The sequence below is a fragment of the Teleopsis dalmanni genome, chromosome X, assembly GCF_002237135.1.
Source record: "Teleopsis dalmanni isolate 2A chromosome X, ASM223713v2, whole genome shotgun sequence".
NCBI classification, from domain to species: Eukaryota; Metazoa; Arthropoda; class Insecta; order Diptera; family Diopsidae; genus Teleopsis; species Teleopsis dalmanni.
The window spans coordinates 82,380,269-82,406,969 of NC_051848.1; the positions used below are offsets into that span (position 1 = coordinate 82,380,269).

At 30.2% G+C, this 26,701-nt stretch overlaps 1 protein-coding gene and 1 long non-coding RNA gene across 5 annotated transcripts; both read right to left on the reverse strand.

Annotated features, from left to right (window-relative positions):
- Window positions 1-315: 315 nt before the first annotated feature.
- Window positions 316-2,263, reverse strand: LOC119662695. Of its 4 annotated transcripts, none has more exons than XR_005250867.1 (6): window positions 2,146-2,263; window positions 1,939-2,089; window positions 995-1,292; window positions 755-859; window positions 582-683; window positions 316-485 (listed from the first exon to the last, which is right to left on the reverse strand). It is a non-coding gene; the product is annotated as an uncharacterized LOC119662695 (long non-coding RNA). The 4 variants fall into 4 exon arrangements; XR_005250869.1 differs by having other exon boundaries at window positions 975-1,292; XR_005250866.1 differs by having other exon boundaries at window positions 971-1,292.
- Window positions 2,264-17,664: 15,401 nt separating this feature from the next.
- On the reverse strand, window positions 17,665-19,293 carry LOC119661940. Its single transcript, XM_038071458.1, has 2 exons — window positions 18,696-19,293; window positions 17,665-18,627 (listed from the first exon to the last, which is right to left on the reverse strand). Exons 1-2 carry the CDS (start codon window positions 19,138-19,140, stop codon window positions 17,990-17,992), a joined length of 1,083 nt encoding a protein of 360 aa, XP_037927386.1. The 5' UTR covers window positions 19,141-19,293; the 3' UTR covers window positions 17,665-17,989.
- Between the last annotated feature and the right edge of the window lie 7,408 nt (window positions 19,294-26,701).

A 26,701-nucleotide genomic window follows, 5' to 3' on the forward strand; every position in this document is an offset into this window, starting at 1 on the left:
ATATATATTTCATGAATGGATGTGGTACTAAAAATCCCATTATGTGAAAGCGACTTGCTTTGAACTCCACTATAAAGAGAGGTCTATTTTATAAAGACATCGCTCTAATTGCTTAATAAATGTGTGACGTGACTTATTCAAAATTTATTGAAATATTAAAATCAAAATTTATATGAAGACGAATATGAGGACGAGTACAAGAACTTCATCTCTAAATCATCTGATTTACAGAGATCGAAACAGATGGCGAGGTACGTAATTATCTTATAACAACGAACAATACTGGTTAAACCTTTTCTTATGGAAACGAAGTACTTACATTTGTTTAATTAAACCAAAAGTGCACGTTTAATTTTTCCCGTTTTATATATAAGATAAAATTGTTTTAAATATCAAAAACTTCAAAAATTTTATATTTAATTGTTTCCTCCTCAAAAATTATATTTGCAATTCGTGTTCGAGATTTGTTATTTGTGATTTGTGGTCTGCAAATAAACATACGAAAACTAGTTAGATATATTTTCTAATTTCTACATTTAAAATTAGAATACATTCAATACGTAGAACTTCTTACTTCTTACCTAGTCAAAATGCTCCGTTGATTAATAAGGATTCATCAGGGTAAGTTTGATCATACATAGATATTAGTCCAAACGCGTGGGTGGTCGGTCACACGTTCGATTCTGTTTTGAAAATATCCAAACCATTATATTTGGAAATAAAAGAAAATCAAAACTTCAAAACTTCAACTTACCATCATCTGGAATTATCGATATCGGCTGTTATAAGCTTCCATGTAAGATCCTTTAATGTTCGTCAATTAAATAAACCATATGGATTTTGATAATAACTCACAAAACTGAAAAACATATTTAATTCAAAATAATAAAATATCTGATATAAGAACAACTATATAATACAATAAACACCATTTTATCATTTTTATCCTGATCATTTTGTCAGGAATTACCTACGATAAGTTAGAAGCAATTACCATAATGTCATGAAGAAGTCATTTATTTCGCCAGTTCACAGCTCACAGTTCACTTGAGAATTTTATTAACGTAAACCTTGTAACGGTTAAGCTCGTCATTTCTGTGCAGCGCGGATAGTTCCTTTTAACATCATCGTTTAAATATGAGTGTTTATTTTTTGTTTTTTTTTTATCAAATCCAATATGATTATGAGTCCAAGTCTAGTAAAATATTTTTCTATTTAGGTATAGCATTAGAATTTATATCACTTCGATTTGCTTTAGATGTCTCCATTATCTCCATTCGAGTGAGGCGACTCTGGAAAGAGAGTTAAGTAATAGAGTATGTTCTTAAAATATTGGTATATACGAATATGTGGGGGTACATATGGGTGATGTGTTACAATTTGTGTGATATGTACCGATATAGCAATTATTATGGATGTAATTTTGTTATATTGTAATTTTTTAATGTAGTTTTAGAATGTTAAATATATTATAAATTTGTTAAGATTCCTATAACTATAAATGTTATGTAAATATTTTCTAGCTTATTTATGTAAAAATCAAATTCCAAATATGCAATGATTTTTTAAATGAATAAATCCTTAAAATCTCAATTAATCTAAAGGGAATGGTATCCAAAAATATTGCTTTTATAATATTGAAATAACCTTAATGAAAATGATTAAAAATCTTGAAAATGCTGAGTTTAGTTAGTTACTCAGTTTCTTGCGATCTTCGAGTGAATATAACTTTGGAGTTTTTGTTGAAAAAGTGTACTATAATTTTTAATTGAGTTAGAGTGTATTAGATGGGCACTACGTATAATACAATTAAACGCCATCTAAAAACACACTTAACGCTACTACAATTGAAATTTAGATGAAAGTTGAATACGTTCTTTTGGATTTGTTGTTATGAGAACTATTTCTCTTAAGATGGATAACAAGAATTCATCTCACCTAACATGTAACCCATGTAATCCTCTCTGATAATAAAATTCAGGCGGAGTGGTTAGAGAAACAGACTAATTTCCGGCTTCTTCAGAAGTGGTAATTCGACAAGTCAGGTAACTTAGATGGATTTAGTTTAGTCATTGAACATTGAATAATACTAGAAGTAAAAGAACTCATCAATTAATATACGCTATACATTAGAACAGAGCTTACCATAATGTCCATAGACATTATTATTCATTAGCTTGTAGTGTCCACACAGCTCGTTGTGTATATATTTTAAGTAACGTTCACAATTTTGTACTTTTACACTATTAATTTTGAAACATTATGTAGAAAGCAAAAAATAAATATAAAATACAATAGAAATGTGTTTGGGATATTGATTTTTTTGAATTTTCAAAGCTCACTATATCAAAATATTTAAAAGTAAAAAATTTAACTGAACCTTAAATATACATATATATGTATATATATATATACATATAGAAGAAGCAAATTTTTATTGATAGACTCAAATAAAATATTTTTAATATCAATAATTATCCAATAATAACTTATTATAACATTAACTTACTGGAAGAGGAACTCCAAGTAAATTATGTGTTAAAAACGCAGTAAAAGGATATGTAGTCTAAGTATAAAAATTAGATGACATAATCTGGTATATACTATGTCTAGTATAAACAATCATTGGATTTAATCGTGCCGAAGCGGATCAACTAATTGAGAAGTATCGCTCTCACAAACATATGTACGTGTATGTAACATAAAAATATTATTTTGACGTTTACATTATTGTGTATACCTTGGCTAATCGAGACTTAACTTAAACTCATCAGTCAAATATATCAAAATGTATAAATGAAATGTCTTTCTAGATATGAACTATGCATAGTTAAAGAACTATGCCGTTCCTGAAATTCAAAAACACGATGAATTTTTATTAAAAAGTGCTAGTAAAGGAACTGCATATATAATATACATATGTTGAAATTTAAATAAGAGAATAAAGATAAATTAGACAACGAGTCAACCTAGCAGTAGAGGTGATATTTTTATTGTTTTATATGACTGTGACATCTTGAATACATACGGAAACACGTAAATAAAGTAAATGGAGTGAATATATTTCATTCGATCTTAACGAAGAGTTGTGAAGCAATCATTATCTTTGAGATGGCTATTGTTGAATTTTACACGTAATAGTAAGATCTGAGGGATATATTGGAAAATAAATTAAATCTTAGTCAGAAGTTTATCTATTTGGATTGAATTTGTGAACCACGAAATGGATAACTCTGCATGAAACTTAAGATTTTTATTTTAGTGAAGAAGGCTAATATATTTTGTTTATTAGATTGATTTTTAACGTCCGTTTTAACGAAAAAAAGTAAATTCTTAATATAATATAAACTATTGTGTTCAACAGATAGGTTTTTATCGGACAGTGAGAATCACAACAAAAATTTTTAATTATTTTTTTAATTAATTGAATTATGGCTGACCATACAGCAGTGGTGTTTTAATTATTTCTCATATTTAATTATTCGTAAATAATTTTTTGAGGCTAAAAGTACCAAGGGTTGAACTCTACCCTCCCAAATTTGAAGCTCAGAGTTAGTGTTTATTAGCCAACTGACCCAAAACCGTACTTGACTTGTATGTTTGAACTTAGAGTTTAGTTAAATTTCTGTAAAAGTTCATTAATAAATTCACTTGCTGTGTTACATATTGGAACACAATCATAAAACAGCTGTAGAATAATTTAATTAATTAATTATATATTTATTTTAATTGTTAAAATTCAATACTATTCGGTTTGTAGAGGCATTAGTTGTTACATGCCTATGAAATTTTTATTACACAAAAAAGGTTCAAACTAAACATGTTCCGTTTTATAATAAAAAATACAGAGAGAAAATTTTTCACACAGCTGCGTTGGTTTGTAGCAACATGTCGCCGCATTCTTGTCAACATGCTGCAGAGTTCAAAAACTATCAACATTTATGAATGCTGCCTGACAAAATACGCTAAACGATTTATCTGTTTTTGAAGAATGTATACATTTTATATATATCTTTATATAAGTATACAAAGAAATAAAAGTTTATTTTAATAAAAAAATATCAAAATATGATCACGAAATCAAATTCATTTCATAGCACATCATTTTGAGTTAATGGAAAAAGAACTCAAATACGTTCTGCTCAAAAAGTACTCGGATTTTGTAAATAAAACACACAAATTGAAATTTTATTCCAAATTTATTTTATCTCCTTCAAAATATGCTCTGTCTGAAGCGATACACATATGCCAAAGCTGAACTCAATCTTCCATACACTTTTCGTAGACCCCGTACGATTCAATCGACTCAAAACGCTTACCACGAAGGGGCAATTGGAGTTCCGGGAACAGGAAAAAGTCGCACGGCGTCAGATCTAGTGAATATGGTACCTGAGTGATCTTATTCGACTTTACTATGCCGATGAAAAGTCTGATAAACTATCAAAGAAGTATTTTCCTAAGAACCTATATCTTCTGGACGCCAAAATCGGACATTCACAAAAAAAATGTATTATAAGGTCTTTCTCCTGCGGGTTTACACAACTGCAGTTTTATAAAGTCCTCTAATTTTTATTCGATCATCATATAATATCACTTGCTATATATTTTTCTTTTAATCAGAAAAGAACAATATAAAAATATTGTTTACAATTATTTCCTTCATTTTAGGATACAAAACAATTATAGGATAGAAAAGAGTAGAAATTAAGAGGGTACCGTCTCCTAACGGAGCACTGCGACCACAGTTTATATTTTGTACTGCTACAGACCCTAACCGAACAGAAGACATTGCACTCTTCGAATGAAAGCTGATGTCGGAAGGGGAAAGTAGTTGCCCAGTGACTTCTTGCAGGCCCAGACTAAGGCTAGACAGACAGAGAATTTGACTGAAAGTCTCATCTGCTTTAAGCAAAGTCGATTAGATTAGATTAGATTAGATTAGATTAGATTAGATTAGATTAGATTAGATTAGATTAGATTAGATTAGATTAGATTAGATTAGATTAGATTAGATAATTAGATAATTAGATTAGATTAGATTAGATTAGATTAGATTAGATTAGATTAGATTAGATTAGATTAGATTAGATTAGATTAGATTAGATTAGATTAGATTAGATTAGATTAGATTAGATTAGATTAGATTAGATTAGATTAGATTTGATTAGATTAGATTAGATTAGATTAGATTTGATTAGATTAGATTAGATTAGATTAGATTAGATTAGATTAGATTAGATTTGATTAGATTAGATTAGATTAGATTAATTAGATTTGATTAGATTTGATTAGATTTGATTAGATTAGATTAGATTAGATTAGATTAGATTAGATTAGATTAGATTAGATTAGATTAGATTAGATTAGATTAGATTAGATTAGATTAGATTAGATTATTAAATTATTATTATAATTTAAAAAAAAAATTACTTCGACATAAATTGTTAAAAATAAAATCAATTCAATTCAGTCATAGTAAAATATTTATTTCTCTTCATTTTAACAAAAAATTTCGGTTCGGACGATGGAAAAAAATATTGTCCTTGACGAAATCAATGAGGGATTTTTAAATTCAAGTGAATTAATAATTTTATTCATAAATGAGAAATGCTTCTAATTAAATAAACCTGCCATTTGATATTACTATTACGTGATGTCATTTTAGGTTCGTTTTGAATTAGTTTTTGTTTTTTTTTTGGTAACATTACACCATAAACTTTAACAAATTTATCACTTCAATTGTTGCAATTAACAATTTTGCCAAATTAAGTACGCGAATCAAAAAATTCGGTCAAAATCATTTATCACTTAAGATTTATTGATAAAAGTATTAATAAATAAATAATTGGAAAAATTTTTTGCCCACCTTAGCAAGCAAAAATTTATAATTTTTCTATGAAATATAAATGTATAAAAAATATTTAAATTCATATTAATGAATTGAAAATGGGAATATGCCAAGTCGCTAAATGTCTCAGCAACTGCGACTGGCATCAACCAAAGTATCTTTGTGACTTTAGCACAACTAATAGTGCTAATAATAATGATATCAGCACCAAACAATGAAACTCAATTGTCATTTCGTACCAAAGAAATCGCACTTAACCCAGTGCCCGCAACAGCGCAACAGACTAATCAGGCGAAGCCCCGGCAACAATTCCGATTCAAGTAAGTTTAATTGAGAAAAATGTGCGCAGGCGTACGCGAAGCGAAATTCGGAGTTGCGTTCACATTCGCTTTTATTTACTCACAACCCGCCTAACGACGAGCGATTGTTTATGGTGCAATTTCATTTTGCGGTCGGGCTTGACGCAAATATCGCTTAACCCCGCCGGTAATTGAAAGTACACATGTACATTTACACGAGCACCAGCTCTAAGCGTTCAGGCGTTCAGGCATTTGTTTTTATTACATTGACCCACGTACCGGTGCCAGCGAAGATTGGCTGGAGTGCTTTGAACCTTTGTGCGTCAATACGAATTCGTATAAATTGTAATTGTGGAGACAAACGACAAGTATTATGCATTTTTATCTATTCAATTTGAGTGTAAGTGTAACAAATATTCAATTTCAATTGTAAGGCAAACACAGCCGTGTCCGCGGCATGCAGTTTTTTCGGTCTATGAATATCTAAACTTTTCTGTTTTTATTTTCAGGATCTCTGCAGAGCTTTCGAAACTTTCGAAATAAATATCATTATTGAATTAAGTTTGTTAATAACTTCAAATATCTGAATAAGGTATTTTGCACGAAACCCAGCCATCAATAATAGACTCAGTTTTGAACTAATTAAATCGACAAATAGGCCCGCAGAATAATGTAGCGAAAAGATTTAGTTAAAATTATTCAAAAACCTTCCTGTTATTTTTATTTTTATTATCCCTTTTTTATTTTACTCTTTTTTGAATTAATGGAATAATTGATATCTACAAGGTATCCAGAAGGTATTATATTAAAAGACTTACTATCAGCTTTGCACAACAAATATAATAATTTGCCTATCATAAAAGTTAAATAATATTAAAGGCTATTCGACAATAATGGGAATTATAGGAAAAGCTGCACACGTAGTTGTCTTTGACAATGTTAGCTTTAAATCAATCGAGTGAGTGGTAGTTTTCCTTTATGAAGGACCAACACTATCTATATTGGATTAAGACAATATTTATGCTACAACATATTACAGTAAACTTAGGCACTACTATTCAATAAATGATAATGAATGGCACTAAATAGTGTCCACAAAGTAGCTACCAGTCCCTATTATTACAGCCGATTCTTCTTATAATCTGTAGGTATATTTTAATAACATGTATAAGATAATCATTGATTATGCAAATGGCATCACAAACGCCATGTCATGATTCTAAACGGGTTTCTGATTCTACGGCTTTCTATAAATCCAGCTAAAACAATTATAATCCTTTTCTGAAGGTGGCACACGGTAACAACACCAAATATATACAATATTGTTATTGTCTTGTAGAACCAACATAATTGTTTTAATCATTTAGCCACAGATAAAAGGTTGGCTTGGTAGAGCATTTTAAAAAAAGTTCTGTTGGACTTGTAGGTTCAAATTCGAAGATGTCGATATATGATAGTTATGTTGCCAAATGATCTATACTATAAACATATACGGTGAATAACTGGATTATCTGCAAAAAAAACACAAATCGAATTGCAACTATCAATAGATTAGCCAGGAATCAATAAATTCCTGATGTATACTAGTTAAGTACTTAAACTTTTCTTATTTTACTACAAGCTGACCACAGATATCTTCTTAAAATAATATATAAGTTTTATGAAACAAGGAACGTTTCCATTCCATACCCAAATTAAACCACTCACAGTCGAGTAGAGTGTACGTTGTTTAAGTCCCATTAATATCTGAATGGTTACAGACCTACTGATTCATAACACTTGTATACTAGTGAGTTAATGATAATTGTAATGATCAATTATAATAAATAATAAACATATAAGTACATTTAAGTAAGCATGAAATTTATATTAATATTGAATAATTATATATGTAATTATATATAATGTAAGATTAGAAGACTACAAACAGACATTGCATTTGCAAAAATTAACTGCTTTAGTTCCCGCAAGTGTTGAGTATATCAACAAGTAAAATTATTGATGTATTATTATTGGAGTACATGGAGATAATAGATAGGGAAATAAACAAACATAATTAAATAAATAATACATTCGTTAAGTCATTGATCATAATCGCTACTTGAATTAAAAATTTATGTAACGGATAAAATCAAAATGTTTTTTGAAACATAAAAAAAAAATATTTTTGTGCACAAAGAAATTCTTTCATAAGAAGCATAATGCCTTCTAGACCGAACGTTAAAAAATATACATATGTCAATAAATCAAAGAAATCTATGGTTTCAGTTCTCATTTCCAGTTACACATGAGAAGCTATGCAAATAATATTTCTTATCTGCTCGAAGTCCTCATGGTGAAGCAAACAGGCCTGAATTAGCATTTGAATTTTGTAGATACAAAATTATTATTTATTATATATTTATTTAACACCGGATATCTGATAAATTCGACACCCCCATTGAGATACACAATTCAATTTACCAAGTGGCGTCAATTATTGTATATGGGTTTATTAAGTAATCATAAAAATTAATTAAAGATTTGCAACTTTTATTTAATTTAATTATTTGTTAATTTGTTTTTGTGTTATTTGTTTGTGAAGTATATTTTATAATTTTATTAATGGCAAAATTATAATTTTAAACTGTTTATGCAATATTTATTTAAATAATTTACCTTCATGGATGCTATACAAAATTAAGATAAGAATAAATTACATACATTACCTTTCAGGCTCCAATTTTTTTTTAAGTTTTATCTAACATTCCAACGATATTTATGCTCTTACAAGTTGTTAGACTATCACGCCTTATTAAAATCTCCAACACCATTCCTGATCATTTCCATCACAAAATTGAAGACATCACATGATAGAAGCCCTGAAATTATTTGCGAAACTGACAGACTTACCAACACCGCGTTATCGAATCTCAGAATGATTACAGGCTCCTCGGGGAAGTATGCAGATCTGAGGTCAATTATTGTTTAGTCTGAAGAAGTGATAAACAATAATCCAGTCAAGGCGTAATGAGAGATTTTGAAGATACCTCGAGTTAATAAAGAGTAAAAGTGCTCAAATGCACTGACTCAAATAGCTTCAACATAAAAACATAATAGAACATCATCTTACACAGGATTTATAGTAAAGTTTTTTTTTGTGATTTTCGCTGTAAAAAAATTTTCATTCTGCATTAAAAGCAACAACAAATGACAGCTAAAAGTACAAACAAAACTGTCGTGTGAGTCCAGTATTATCTAAAGCCTCGCACAGTATTAAAAGGTTCAAAGAAATTTGATCATACCTTGATGGAGCTGTGAGTATTACGTCATTCTTTCACATATAGATAAAAAGAGTTTTATATTTTCACATACTGTTAAAAAGATCATGTACGCGATCATGTAACATATTAGGTTGAATCCGCAATAATTGACGAAGAATCTTTACTTAAAATATGGTAATCAGTGAAGTGATAAAATGCTAATCATCCGAACATCTGGCAAAACAGCAGTGTGAATTGCGTAAAGGAAGTGATTACCGTAGAAGTTCCAATATTTTAAATTCTTTTTCTGTTCCCCGAGAGTTATTCGCACAATTTTACTACAGTTTTTTTTGTAATAAGATTTGTAATATTTTTGAGTTAATGCCGCTTCTGTGACAATTTTCATTAACCATGACGCTTTTCGCTTGGCAAACTTAAGACGTCTTACAGTAAGAAGTCTTAGGGGCATGTTTTGATTGCAGTTACGTCACTACAATTGCAATGCAATTCATTCTCCATTGAAAGCAACAATAGTTGCTGTGAAGTGTCTGCAAAAATACCACTTTTATATAGGGTATTCGCTAACGCGTTGTTATCCATTATTTTGATTGACCCTGATTTCTAGATAAAGAGTAATCACTTTTAGTAATTTTCGTTAAAAAACGCTGAAAAAAACAATCTTTCACTGACAATACCTCTAGAGATTCGCTCAGCCAGTAAATCAACGTACCTTACATCATACTGTGCGACACTCTTGAGAAACGAGGTCTATAAGTGCTTTTTATAACACTTGGATTATTACTTTATATGGTAGATATTGCATGTACTGCTTACACAACAGTAGCGTACAACGAACTTGTAAAATTAATAAAAATTATTTAAAGTTTGTTTGTAGATCATAGCCGTGAGGAATGATTAAACCTGTCATTTAACCGTTAATATCACAGTTGCGTGAAGGAAGATGGAGGTGCCTTACATCTGCTTTGTTACTTCCCATCGCATGCACGGCATCAATTGATTATGCTACGGGCTTTATTCTCTGAGGCTTTTGAACCTCTGAGTTCTTATACTGTAACAGAATCGGTGAATAGGCCTTAGTAGATCCTTAGGATCACTGGTATAACCAAACCAAATCTAACCTAACTAACCTAAATTTTCACTCAATTGTGTGGGTGGTACTTTCAATACTTTAAGCTTCCACAAAGACATATATATTTACATATATATTTCACTGTTCATATTTAAAACATATCTGCAGTTTATCACTTATGCATATTTGCATTTAACTTAACACACTTAACTTATCAACTTAACAATCAGTGCAAACTGCACTTTGTAGATCAAATTGTAAGCGTGTAATTCCATGTTGCCAAAAACGATGTTGCTTCTGTTATTTACATTGTCATGTTAACTTAACAATTAACTGTTGCCAAATGTATTGAAAAAATTATTTATTTAATTTATTATATTTTCACCATACACATTTTTAACGATAAAGAAGTTTTTTATGTAAGCCCTTTCGGTCATTCATCAATCTGTTTGAAGACTTCTTTATCGCTATTATGTGTGACTTCGCAGCTGAAACAGAATAACACCAACAAAACATGATCAGCTCAACTCCATCGCTTCAATTCAAACCATCTGTTGTTTACACTCTTGCTCTTGCCGCAACTTCTTAACATTTCATTCATTCAATCGCCTTGCAATCGTGTTGTGTTGTTGTTGTTGCTTTTGTTGTTTATATACACTTTTTATCAAATTTGAGTATTTTCGTGTGTGTCATGTGTTTACATTCGTGTACGGTTGTGTATGCGTTGTGTACGGTTGTGTATGCATTGTGTACGGTTGTGTATGCATTGTGTACGGTTGTGTGTGCGTTGTGTAGATTTGTTTGTGCCCACATTTCTGTGCACATAAAATTATTTATGTTGAAGGCTTAATGTTTATTTATTTTGACGGGATTGCATGGGCGCGAAAATTAATTTCAAACAAACTTTTATATATAAAAATGATGCGTGAGCGTGTGCGTTTGCGTTTGCGTTTGTTAAACAAATGCAAGTATTAAATATACACATATGAGCATATGTTAAATCAGCTTAATATGTTATGTTCAATTTTAAGCAGATATCATTTTAAGACTAACGCTGCCACTATGTTGCCTCTTTATAAGTTGTCGAAAATATGAAGTTCTTTTCGTTAACGCGCCCGCCACAGACCTTGTCAAGACACAGCAACAATATCTATTACACTTTGAGTAGATCAAATATGTTCTGATCGTGATCGCAATCATGACATCATGATTATGTTGGTGTTTATCACCAACATTGTTGCTTTATTTTGTTGTTGACATACTTATGTTGCTATGTTTTGTCTTGTCGCATGCTGACAAATCGATTATTATATTCGACTTCTTAGAAGTTCACAATTAAAATAAAAATATATAAACTTCTAGTAATAGGAATAATGTGTGAAACATTTGTCAGTATGTTGTCAGAAATAGATTATCTTTACACTCCGTACTAATTATAGTTAAATGTATGCACATAAAAGTTCGTATTTACATTTCATAAATTAAGTTTTTGTGAACTACAGGTAAGAAGGCAATTAAGTAGATAAGATTGGTTAGTTGACACCATGCGTAAACCTAATAGATCCTCAGCAATACCAGGTAAGAGCTTTCGTAGATAGTTAATAAAGCTACGTATTAATTAAGATGTGTACGTCAATAGCGAACTTTTTCGAAGTTTGCCCACTCCAGTGACAGGGACAAACTTTCGCCACTGTAAAGTATTAATTTTGAACAATTTTAGTTGGGTTTACAAGAGATGCAATCAAAAGTAGAGCAGTCTTTCTAGAATTTTCAAAGAAACACAAAGTTTCTTGCACTCCCAGTTTTAAGCACTGCTTATCATTCTCAGTCTATTCACTTATTCAAAGAAGATCTTCCAGATTTTCTAGAGAAATACACCATTTCTTGCACTTGTCACTGCTGTTTAGTTTAATCACTTGTGCGGAGCAGATCTTCGATATTTTTCATGGCAACATACAGTTCCTTGCTTTTTTATCATTTATCATTCCCATTTGGAGTTAGTTGGTTTATCCAGCAAGATCCTCCACATTTTCCAGAGAAACATACAATTCTTTGCACCTTTAACATATCATTGCTTATTAAGTTCAAAATTTTCTAGAGAAACACAAAACTTTTTGCACTTTTAGTAGTTATCATTACTAATAATTTATTGTTTATTTATTGTGTTTCAGATAGACACTAAAGGGTTAAAACACTGCCTAACAATCTATAGCTCTTGCCATTAACCAACAACACAAATTTTATGTGTTTTTTATTGAATGTGTGATTGTACATAATTATATCCACTTGTCTTTAATTTTTCTTTAACACGTATTTATTTACTTATCTATATGTATAACCGCTTAACTACCTCGCTTTTTGTTTTTTTTTTTTTTGTGAAAGTTGGTACCAATTTTAGCCACATCGTCAATGTTTTCATTTTCCTCTATGTCCTTATGCCAAAAATCCACACGATTCATGACCATAGATTAATCTGTCTATCGCTTCCTTGCAATGTAATGCGACCGTTAACTGTCACAACCATTCAAATGGTCATAAACTTCTGTGATAATACCTAGAAATTAATTCAAAGCGACAAAGTACACCATTTTTGTATATTGTGTTCCTCTCAAATACGCAGGTTTGATTGGTTTTGAATTTCGCTTCGAATTGAATTCTTACGTCACCTACCGTCTAACTGAGCCAATAGACTTCTTTACTTATCAACTGCCTATCCACTTATAACGGAATTAGGTAGCATCTCTCCAAAGGACATAATGGCGTTTTTAACTGCTTCTCGCTTATGGACCTAACTGCTTCTCGGTGTGTCACAATAATCCTTAAAGGATGCAGTGATGTGGTGACAAGTTCCCAACTCGTTCTTAAATCCAATCTCTGATCTAAACGTCTGTGCTTAATCAAATGATTACATTTTCGGTATTTCTACACGACGAGCTTCTACTAGCAACTTATCTATATCTATATCTATATCTCTCTCTCTCTCTCTCTCTCTCTTGCACTCTTCTCTATTAAGTAAATAAATCATTTTATTATTTGAAAAGCTACAGCTTTGTCGCATATATAATTTTTCTCAATCGTTACCAGAGATAGCATTTTGCACCATCACCACTTTTGTTCAAACAGAACATGGTTCGAGAAATGTAAGAATTGTTCACATTGAAATTTTTGGGTGCTTGAGTGTCACTCGTGGTTCCCGGTTTAAATATTATAGTTAAAGTTACGAACGATTTATTTATATATAGTTAAGTGTTAGAGGGCTTTAATAATAGCCACTGTTGATTCTCCCATCAAATATAGGGTTACCATACCTTTAAACTTCGTTAAGACATTTTCAGAAAACTGAGACGTAAATCCCTGCGCACACTTGTAAAGAAAAACAGTTGTGGACCCAGTATTGTAACTTCTTATAACAGTTTTAGGTAGCTATCAGTTTAATTGGGCTGCAGTGTACGTCAGCTACACTAAACACGGTATTATAACTAAAGTTCCTATATTATTTGTAACATATCTTTGTAAATGTGAAGACTATGAAGGCATTGTTTACTAGTTACTCAATATATTCGTATGTTAATGTATTTAGTAGTTGTTTTCAGCCGATTAAAGCAATGACCTAATAATTTATCTTTATTACAAACTCATTATTTGTAATAATTTTCAACTTGTTGTTTCTAATATTCTATTTTAAGAAGTGCTCTTCATAAGTTCTGAGATTGCATTACAAATACATAAGTGATCTGGCTTACCTTTGATCTGCAAATAGACGATTTGAAATTGATTCTTCTTTAAGTGCTAAGAAGTTGCACAATTTTTAAAAGCATTTCTGTTTAATCGATAAGATCTTGCCTAATAAACTCTTGGCAGCCTGAATAGAGCAAATTTAAAGAATATGTAGACTTCTTGAATGCGCGGCACATAAACTCTATTTTATGTACTCATAAGCACATACATTGAAAAAATATATAATTAAATATATTAAGTAAAAGAAAATAATATATATTAATATATATTAATGTTACATGTATTGTATGTTTTGATTTTAGTGTCACTATTTGTTGTAGCGAATCTTGTTTCGTACTCTTTTTCTATGAAGTAACGAAATTCCCCCTAACGAAGATACTAAGTACATCGTCTCAGAATATGTGTATATGTAAGCTTTGATCTGATAATGAACTATGAAAATCTGATGCAAATGTAAAGCTCAAATGTTTTCTTTTCGGGTTTCTAGTACCGACATGACAACATTACAGCACTTCTGAGAAAAACCTTTTCTATGCTAAACAAATTTTACACAACAAACTGAATTGTGAGCGTATATGGAACACTTATTTACACAATAAAAAAAATATTTAACATAAGAACATATTTTTTTTGAATTTTTTCTTTATGTAACAAACTCGTGCGCTCCAATTTGTTTACGCAATGTTTGATTGACATGCGTGCCTGTTGTTTTAGCTTGCAAAGGTGCTAACTGTACGCCTGTTACATGAGTTCAACGTATGTGACCCTGAACAGAAGCGACTTGTACAGACTAGTACCCCATAGCCCACCTACTTAGTTTTGCTACCTAGACTTTACACATAGCTTTACAGATAGCTTTGAGGCAACAGAAAATATAGAAGTCATTGGAAATGCAATCAACGTTTGCTTCATACGTCTTTGAACTTTTTGACCTTGTATGAGTTTCTTTCAACACCCAACGTCAATGTATTACTTCAGCATCTCATCGGTTATTACATATTGTACTTTAATGGAATATTGTTAATAGAAATTCCCCACACAAAGAAATTTAATATATATCATAGTAACATTGATAAATTTCTGTTTTAAAATCAGAGATTGAAAGTATTTGATCCATCGTTGGATGTTCAGGACGTGATATTGTTAGTATATGGCTAATAAAATTGTTAAAAATCCTGTTTAAAGTGAGATCATTGTTCTTATGCCCGGACTCGATCGCCAGAACCTCCATTAATCATTAATAAAAACCAATGCTGTTTTCGATTCCTAAATCTAGAGTAATTTTTTAATCGAGATGCTCTTTTAATGCAATTTTAGTGCAATTTTATATTCGATTGATTAAACTGTGGTAAAATGTATAACACTCGAGATTCATTTATGATACTCTAAATATTTTGCCAGAGTAACAAGATTACCCTGAAATTAACAGTTGTTTTATATGATTTGACAGAGAAACTGTGTTTTGATTCGATATATGCATTTGTGAAATATGTAAATGTCTACCAACACCTCTACAAAAATGTTACATTACTCTAAAAAAGCTCGATTGGACAATAAAATTTGATAGATCAAGAGTAAATCTAGATTGAATCCAGATTTACCAACCGAAAACGGCAAAAGTACACCATGAGAATAATTGAACTTGACATAAGGTTAGCGGAAGCTATGAGTGACGCCATTGTCCATTGTGAAGAGGTTATTAAATTATTCTTGGTATTATTTTAATACCACGATTTTCATTGATTTTCCTGTTTGATGGGATCTTGATCTAATTTTTTACAATAAAGTAGTAAATGTGATCTCTCTTATTGTTATCTTTTGTTAACATATTTGTACATAATTGTTTGGGAAAATTATTATGCAAAGACCTACGCCCGAGTAATGTATGGCAATAGAGGAAATTTATCTCTAATACCATGTTTCTAATGTTAACGAAATAAAGATGTGGTCGTTTCAATTGGTAAAAGCTGATTTATGCAAGTGAAGTAGCTTGTTTGTTATATTTAACATATAAACCATATCACAAATATAATTTTCGCCTTAAATAGTTGATTTATTTATAATGATCTCATTTATATGAAAGCTCTTCGTACGGCATCTTTCCACTGCTTACTTTGAAAGTTACTTAAGTAACTTTAAGATAATGTCATTTCCACTGGCATAAGTTATTTATTGCATGCGAAAAAGCTTTTATGTGTCAGAAAGTCCTTTAAAAGTTTTAAGAGAGCTTCTGTTATTTTAAATAAACTTAACTTAATAATATATCACACATAAAATTAAGTAAATTTTAATTTAGTAAAATTAAATTAAGTAAATTAAAAAGTACGAAAACTCTTTAAAATTTACTTACTAAGTTACACTTACACTGCATTCGTCAATTTGACGTTATTCACAACCACTTAGTTACTAATATTCGAAATAGTGAAAAATTAAGTGTAAAGATCATTATTCTTACAGGATCATTGTCTATATCGGGGCTTCCATGTTCAGCTTCTGCATTAATAACCTTATCAATGAACAGATATGCTATATTCTGAAAATTAAATAATGAAAGTGATCTTTGGTTCAGTTTATGAACTGGTAGCATTTTCAAGCTACCAGAAGAAGCTGCAAATGTCATCGCTAGTGACGCCCATTATCGAATCATTTTGAAATATTTCTTGCTTCCAATAGAGCGTGATTATAGAGCGAATTCAAAATGTATTTGATTTCAACAACATTATACAAAGTACTACGTTTCCAAGCCACTGATCCACTATTTTTGTAAGTACTTAAAATCATTGATCTAGTGAATAATCAATTGTTTATCTACTCAGATCAGAAAGAGCTGAACTTTCTGAAAAAACCAAACTATAAGATAACGTATCATGTATTTATCATTATGAATGTATTTCTAGCCAAAAACTTAACAAATCTTATAGAACAGCCACCGTACTTTCATGATATGGCTCCAACCGCCTTCAATTCTTACTTCGAGACACATGTTTTCAGTCGAGACAGATGATATAAAAAAGAATTCGTGGGGAGTGCAGAAATAGATTTCAAAAAATTCGTTTAAAAAATGTTTTTATGATTGGACTAATGGAGTAAGTGTATTATTTCGGAAGGCGATAGCATAAATTTTAATGAATAATACATATATTGTATATTATCGACTGATTCCCGGTACTTTCTTGTTAAAACTTACATATAGTACATATAAACAACTAATATACTTATAATATAGTAAAAATTATACAATGCAGCTCTAAGGACATATTGATGGTCATATGTTATCTTAAAATTAAACAAACTATTTTTAGAATACATATTTTCAATTTTATATTTAATATTAATGAAGTTTACAAATGAATATTGAATACTGAGAGTAAATAAATGTGTACATAGTAAATAAAGTATTTTCTTTTTGATTTTTACACTGGGTTATCACTTATAAGAATAACACCAAAATTAATTACTTTATGTTATTATAATTAAAATAGTTAAAGTAACAACACAAGATAATTAATTACGGTAGATACTATATTCTACAACTGAATTTACATGAGTGCTATAGAGGAGACTGTTATACTCTTCCAGAAACTTAACTAACTACACTTGGATTCGTCAGACAGTTAGCTTACTTAAGATTGTTTGAATTACTTGAATCTCAAGTAAGTTAACTGGTCTAAGCCAGAGGAAACGTACCTCTGTAATTAAATACTTGTGTTGTATTATTTTTAATGTATTATGTACACAATATATATTTTTTTATCAAATATATAATAGATTATCAAATTTTTAGTTTATAGTTTGGCCGGCCAGGTTCATTACCTTGCCAACCCAAAGCAGCATTTACCAAATCTCTTACATCCATTATTGGTACGCCCACATTTTCAAGCAACGTAATCATATCATGCAGTTGTCTGGTAGTTTTAAAATTCTTAACTAACTGGCGGAATTCTTTAGAATTCAGACGGCGCACAGCAAATACCAGATATTCATCGTTATTGAAGAGATTCTCATAGAGATCAATCAACTGCTGTTGTGGTAATAAATCGTATATATCAAGTATAAGACCACGTATACCTCTACGTCCTCTAAATGTATCACTGGTGCTATTACTGTTCAACTGATTAACGGCACTGAAATCGACCAACGAACGTACAAAATTCAGGTAATACCTCAGGTCCATGTGTAGCACCTTACAAAAGTAATCACGCAGTGCGCTCACTTCATTTGTCTGTTGAAGTGAAGCTGCGAGAGCACGAAATTTATTAGTAGAAAGTAAATTCTTAACTGCTCGAACTTCATTGTCATTTGCCGTAGCATTTGCGACCAAGGCCCTGATGCGTTCGAATGGAATCAATGTCTTCGCTTGTTTAAGTAGATTCTTTAATCCCTGTCCATTAGGTGCATCACAATTTTCATCTGCAAAAAAAAATTGCGTAATAAATAAATTGAAATTTCTTATAAGAGTATCCACTTCATTGATCTACCTGCCACTTTAGCTTGTTTAGGTTGCTGTACCAAAATATTTGCATGTACCGGTATTTCAACGGGTACATGGTGTACATGTACCACTTTCTCCACTGTCACATCTGGCGTATATTCTACTGCTGTCTTAAGCTTCGAGCGTGGTTCCGTATGTAGACTATCTGCTTGGCGTATGTCATTAGCCCCTATAATTTCAATTTCCTCCCAAACGGGCAACCAATTTATTTTCGACGCCTTATCAGCTGATATTTGTTGTGGTTCTTCTAAGCTAAAATCCACATTTTCGTGCAAAAAATCTATATTTTCGAAATGATTTGGATGGTGATGACGCAGTTGTTTGTCTTCAGTACTTGCAACGTTTTCGAGATCCTCATGTGATTTTACCACGGTCAATGTCGATACCACAAATGGCAGACAACATAGCAAAAATAGTCTCGCATAGAGCATATTTATCTCTTTTTATTTTACAGGTACACGATTTTTAATTCAGAATTTATCAATTTTAGTTGATGATTGCACTTCTCGACTGTTTTTCGTTGGATTTTTCATACGCTTTTATACAATATTCAGTTTTAGGTCATTGGTGCACGATTTTGTAAGACTTCATGGACACTTATCTGTTGAGACGAAAACAAATGTTTATATTTACACAGAAAAAATTTTAATATTATATTTTTGCTCTCAATTTTCAGTTTGAGTGTAAAATTTTAGGCTGTGTTATCTTCATTTTGCCAATATCGATATGCGTGCACAAAAAATTTTCATTCGGGGTTCTCACATACGCAGCAATATATCACTTATATATTTCTAATATGTGAGTTATGAGAGTATTTTAAATAAAAAATCAAATCATTTTGATTAAATTGCATATTTATACTTTTTGATTTAAAGCTGCATATGCAACTCTTACATGTGCTCACGATTCTAATGGATCAACTAGACTTATCAATAACTATTCCCACAGGTATGTTATTTGTATCTTCAAATTTAGAGAACTCTTAAATCTATTTCTATTTTACTCTTCCTTTGATATGAATTCCGGATTAAATCAAAAATATAAGCAACAATTTAAAAAAAAAACTATTATTTGTATGGAGAGTGGGCATGGCTCTAACTTATCTTAAATATTATTATTTAATGCTTATATGTGATTAAGTCTTAGTTATAGTCGAATTGTGAGTACGCTTAATAGCACTAGCAACCGTTTATAAACTAATTTAACTTCTGTTTCAATTTAGTATGATAGTCAGAGACACCGCGAACCTTGAAATCTTCTGTGCAACTTCTGAAACAAATATTCTAATAGGTTAGATTAGATTAAATTTTATCAGGAGTATCTGATTACAGGGTCTGGGTAAAATATCGAAATCGTATATGTTGATTATTGCTTCATCTTGTCCCAGGTGCAATCTAGTTTTTTGATCCCTTCTCTTCTTTCATTCGAAAAACATGTGCACTAACGCGTTTTTTGACAATATGAGTACGAGACGGATAGATAAATTGAACAGTATACTAGTGTAAACTTTTCACTATGTATTCCAAATTGAGATAATCATACTTCTAAATAAATTGTTGAAATCGAATTCCAAAAATGTGATGTGAACAACTTTATACATGGGATTAAATTTAAATTATGAATTGGCATTATTCGCATTTCATATATACAAAATTTTACAGATTATTAAAATAATCACACTTTTAAATATCGATTTAGAACAATTAAAATTGTTGTAAAATGTATTGTATTCAGTAGCGAATCGTCAGCTTTTTGGCAAGGTGTTCACAATTTGATCAAAATAGAGTTCCGACTATAACGTATTCCCCCTACTCCTAAGTTTTGTCCTTTCCACAAGCAAATAGCATACAAGACCAACAAAACAATTTATTTAAATGTTCGCAGCCTGTGATCCACTGGTTTTTATGGTAAATAGCTGTAGGAAAACGAATTAAAACCTTTTTTTCAGAAGATCGTTTAAAAAATGATATTTGAATCAAATCTTTAATCACACATTTATCCATTTCTAAATATTATTTTTCACTTCAAAATTCTTTAATTTTAACATTTGCTAGTATAAAATTGCAATATTGACTTTGTTTTTGGTTTATTTCCAACCTCTACATAAGAGTAAGAAACTCTCATGCATTCATTTACTCTTTTACTTTGTATTTACTATGCGTGGTTCAGTTTTTTTACTGAACCATTTGCCCATATAAAACGGCAACCGTAACTTTGATTGTATTTGCACGTTTTGTATGAACTTGGGGTTCAGTTTAGTCTACTAAACCTCTAATAAAATGTAAAGCGATTTTCGCTCAGTCATTTCTTTTTTCTTTCTCTTTCTCTTGAACATTGGATGTTCACTTTTTTTATTGAACCGCTTGCATGCATTAATTTAAGAGTTATGATTATTTTACGTACATATTTTGCGGGGCTTCTTTTCCCTTTTATTTTTATATTTTTTTGTATGTTTTTTGTTTATTCAATACTGAACATAGTCCCAATGTGAATGTATTTCATTTGCATGCTTTGTAAGCAGCGCGGTGCAGTTTTTATTCTGAACCTTAGTATATTTTAAGAGGAATGTGTTTTCTCTTTTATTAATTATAAGTAATGTTGGGTGTAACTAACATATGTATGTGTGGTTTTGTGTTTATGTGAATATGTTTGGAAAAGCTATTATAAAAAATGTTAAGTAGCAACATAACGAGATTATTTACCTAATAAAAAAAAAGATCAAAAAAGGAAGCTTTGTTAAGGTGTTCAGTGAACAGTCTTTCTTTACATGTATCAGTTATGGCTTTCTTTATGTTCTTCCGTGAATACTCAATATTTGCTGTTATAGAGTTTTAAGCAGCCTCGTTCGCAGGATTAAAGGGTTCACTATGTTGCGTATTGATAGAAGCTTGTCGTTGATCGTTTGTCTTATTCTTTGAAAAAATTAACAAACATCAAAATTCTGTAATAAAGCAATAATGGTTCTTGCCAAGAAATAGCTAATGTGGTTTAAAAAACGGATAAATGGAAAATGCTCACTGTCATTCTCACTAAAAAAAACATTATTCTTTTTAACCAACATATTCAATTATTGATACCAACTGTCATAAGTTATTTGATTACCGCTAAGGAAGTTTCATTTCTTAGATTTTCACATTTTAATTTTTGTTCAGCATTTCACATCCATTCATCTATCTTTCTTTCGATAAAAGATAGTTTTCCAGTAATTAAGGTAAATGCTAGAAATTAAAAGTCAATCTTCTACCAAGTTGGAGAACACATTAGTGACATTACTGACTATCCTCAAAATATTTTAACCCCAAAAAATTATTCCATAGCTCGAACATTTTCTTTTAACGTTTTTTGAAAACGAAAAAAACAGTTCAAATAGATATTTTGATTACATGCTGGCGTCCCTTGAGGAACGCAGCAAGCCATTAAACTAAAAGCTTTAAGTCAAAGTAAGTGTAGCGATGTCAATTAGCTTTGCGTATGCAATCCCCATCCATCTGAAAAAAATTATAAAACTGCGTGGAAAAGGTTTGAAAATACTTCACAATGCAATATTCGTAATCACTTTATGTAGAGCAGTCATGTGTTTTACCTCCTGAATGACTCAGTGAAGGAGTGTCCGAACGTAGCTGGCACATAACAAAGCCATCCACCAGCTGTCTACAGGAAAAAATGTTCCTATTAGTTGCAAGAGAGATAGGCAAATTATTTCAGTTTTGTGTGCTTAATACTCAAAGAAATATTTTTAGTATTGAAACGTGCTACAAAGGGATAACTTCCTTTTTAACTATTGTAAGTGCATTTTCCAAGAACACCTATTGGTTTGAATATCCTCTATGTATTTTATGAAACACGCATTGTTTCTCCCTTTACTTAAAAGGAGCAAAAAATTGGACAAGAAGTAATACGTCTGGGTGCAGTCGAAAGTAGGTCTGGATTCAGGGTTGGGGAAAAAAATTACTTATCCTTTGGGTGTGCACATATTAAAGACCTGCAAAATATTTTCCTTTGACTCATGACATTAGAAAAATATGAAAAGGAGTAGGAGTGGTAATATTAAAATAATGACTTTTATAATCTTTATACAAAAAAGTATAAAAAGTTCATTTAGTCCTATTCATCTATCTGTTTTAGTACTGGCTACTCTCCTATTTTTTAACCTATTCAAATAAAACTTCACACACATACATTTCGGAAGTGGACCTAGATTATTTATAATTTAATTGACCGAAAATGAATGTCCAATTCCCAATCTATTCCAAGTAATGTCCAATGCACGTTGAGTTTTTGTTATTCTGGAATTACTTTGAATATATACTTTAAAAATTTTAGCTCATTCGACAGATGTGTATTACTTCAGAGCAAAAATTTCCTGAAACAGACGTTTCAAACATATGCTATCATTAGTCATTCTCATCTTCCTCGTCAAAATTAGTATGGCCACATGGTTCCACCTAATATAGTCAGCCCTGTGAACTCCGAATTCAGCTACAACTTTTTGTTATTGTCCTATGCATGTACTTCAAATATAAGCGGAGTGACAAAAATGGAGTTAGTGTTAGTCAGATTGGATTTCGATATACGTAAAGCAGAAAAATTTTTTTATTAAAACATTTAAAACATCTTCACCTCTTTTTATTTTTCAATGTATTTGTTTTTAACTCAGAATTTAACTATCTGCTATAGAACGAAATTCGGTTGAAATTGGGATATAGGAATAGGAATGAACCAGATAGTAGCTCACAACGGAGCGGAGCACTGCGGCCAGATTGATCAGACCCCAACGGAGCAGAACACATTCCGCTCTCCGAATGAAAGCCAGTATGTCGGCCATTGAGGACCTCCTAATGTCAGAAGGGCAGAGTAGTTCTCCACCCAATGACCTCCTCCTGTCCCAGATCAAGACTGGGCCAGGATCAAGGCTGGGCCAGGTCAAGGCTGCTTCTAAGCAGAGACGACAATCTATCTCTTCGGACAGACCCATATTGTTAAAGTGATAACGCAGTCCAAGATGACCTGTTAAATATCCCACCAGTAACCTCATATATATGGAATATACTTGTCTCAGAAACTAATATTTTAAATTAATCTTACTGCCATCCACACTAAAAGGTCCTCAAACTTTAATGGGTAACGAAATATAAGCTTAAACAGAACATTTATAGCAGCTCTTATTCGTATTATATATTATATTATGTATGTGTTATATATTATAATATATAAATATACTATATACTGTATTTATTATAGTTTGTTTTGCGTTCTCTTTAGGAGCAACTAAAGAAAATATATGGACGATACAGAGATGAAAGCGCATGGCCAACTATTCGAAGATTCCACATTAAAGAAGATAACATCTATGTATAAACTAGATGTAATCAAAAAGTATCAAGGAGTTTGCAATTTTTCAAAAATGTATGAGTATATACCATATAATTTTAAATGTTTATTCCATTCTCTTCAAAGTAATCCCTCTTCAACAACATACATTTATATGATCATAGTTCCCAGCATGATAAAAAAAGTTGGAACTTATTAGTAGCTATGGCCTTAAACTCACTTTATGAATTCGTCTTTATCTCGTTTATTGTCACAAAATGTTATACTTTGGTTATCTATTTGAATTTAGAAATACATCTTAGGGTGATGTTGCGATTGAAGTCACGTCACCGCAATTATTGTTGCTTTCAGTGCTTTCACTTTGCATTGAAAGCAACAACAAATGGAGTGAAGTGCATGCAATCATAACTTGCCCCCAAAGAGGGTATTACATATCATACTTGGTGCTACAACTCGCTTGCTATTCCACATCATGCACTGTCGACTTTATCTTAAACACTTCCCAGCGAAAAAAAAACAGCTAATATACCACAAAATGAAATCATGCGTGCATTTAAACGATATTTTCGCTTTCATCCCTTAAAATAGAATGAAATTTACATGTAAGCCGACAAAAATCCGATTGCACACGAAAAAACACGAGCAAGTCTGGCGAGAAATTAAGAGATTCGTATTCAATCGTTAATTAATTTTCTTTTCTCCACGTTGTCAGTTTAGGTTTAGTTTTTGGTCATTTTAGTATATTTACTTAAACTTCAATGAACATGTGTAAGTAAAGCGAGGAGTTCTATTTAATTATTGATATTAGGTATATTCCACGAGCTACTCGGAGTAAAACTCAAGTAAAACACAAGTAAAGTACAAACTGAGAGCGTAACACAAATAAAGTGCCAAATTTCGCTCTTCCTCATCCCCGCGCATCACCCCCGCGCATCTTCTCTAACCCCACCTCCTTTTCTATAACCCAGTTTCTCTAATGCACACCCTTGCTTTCTGCTTAGATGAATCTAACGCGCTAGGTACTAAGTCTACCTAGAATGAAGTTTTCACAACGCTGTGAGAATCTTCTCTATTAATTTTTAAGAGATGGTTTAGTGGATTTAATTCTTACACGGTGGCTTTCCATGCTTCAAAAAAAAATAAAATAGAAAAAAACAGATTTATTTCTCATTCCAAAAACTTATGTTTACTACATTTGAATTAATGATTCAGACTAACTAACAAAACTATTCAAAGTTTGACAACACACCAGCTTTGAGGAAAGACAGACGGAAAATAAAGTCCGAACTAATAGAAATATGTACTTAGATATACGTATATATTGTATTAATCATGTTATTATACAGAATAAAGCAACTATAATTAACATTATTTAAATATAAAATATATGTATATAATATGAACTTTAATTATGCAAACTATATCGATAATATCCAATATATATTATTTTTAAATAAAATGGCATATCTCGATTTCTGGCATACAAAATAAACTAGAAAATATTCATGTTCACTTAAAAATAAAAATCCGCCCACTTAGAAACTCATTTTAAATTTACTCTTAACACCTACTTAGCCACCTACTACTACCTACTACTACTTCCTGGCACTTATAACTGAGGCATTAACTGGGCGTTACTGGACGGAAATGATATATGCAGTACTCAATTGCCAAAAATACAATTTGAGCAGAAGTACATTTTTTTTTGTAATAATTAATAATTATTTTTGCCCACTCTTCGATTATTAATTAATTTCAAATTAAATTAAATAAAATAAAATAAAATAAAATAAAATAAAATAAAATAAAATAAAATAAAATAAAATTAAATTAAATTAAATTAAATTAAATTAAATTAAATTAAATTAAATTAATTTAAATTAAATTAATTAAATTAATTAAATTAAATTAAATTAAATTAAATTAAATTAAATTAAATTAAATTAATTAAATTAAATTAATTAAATTAAATTTTAAATTTAATTAAATTTAATTAATAAAAGAAAATAAAATTACATTAAATTAAACTAAACTAAATTAAACAAGATAAAACTAAACAAAATATAAAAAAATTTAATTATATTAAATAGAATAAAACAAAATTAAATTAAATTAAATTAAACTAAACTAAATTAAATAAGATAAAACTAAATAAAATAAAATAAAATAAATTGGAATAAGATAAAGATAACAAGATAAAGTTAATTTAAATTAAATTAAACTAAATTTAATAAGATAAAACTAAATAAAATATAGTAAAATTAATTAAAATAAAATCAAATTAAAATAAAAAAAAAAAAATTATATAAAATGAAATAAAACCAAATAAAATTAAATTAAATTAAATTGAATTAAACTAAACTAAATCAAATAAGGTAACACTACATAAAATAAAATAAAATGAAATAAAACAAAATAAAATAAAATTAATTAAATTAAGTTAAATTAAATTACATTTAATTAAATTAAACTAAACTAAATTAAATAAAATGAAACAAAATAAAATGGATTTAAATAAAATTCAATTAAATTAATTTCAATTAAATTAAGTTAAATTGAATAGAATAAAATTAAATACAACTAAAATTTAAAATTTAATAAAACTAAATTAAATTAAATTAAGTTAATGTATATTAATTGAAATTAAATTAAATTAAATTG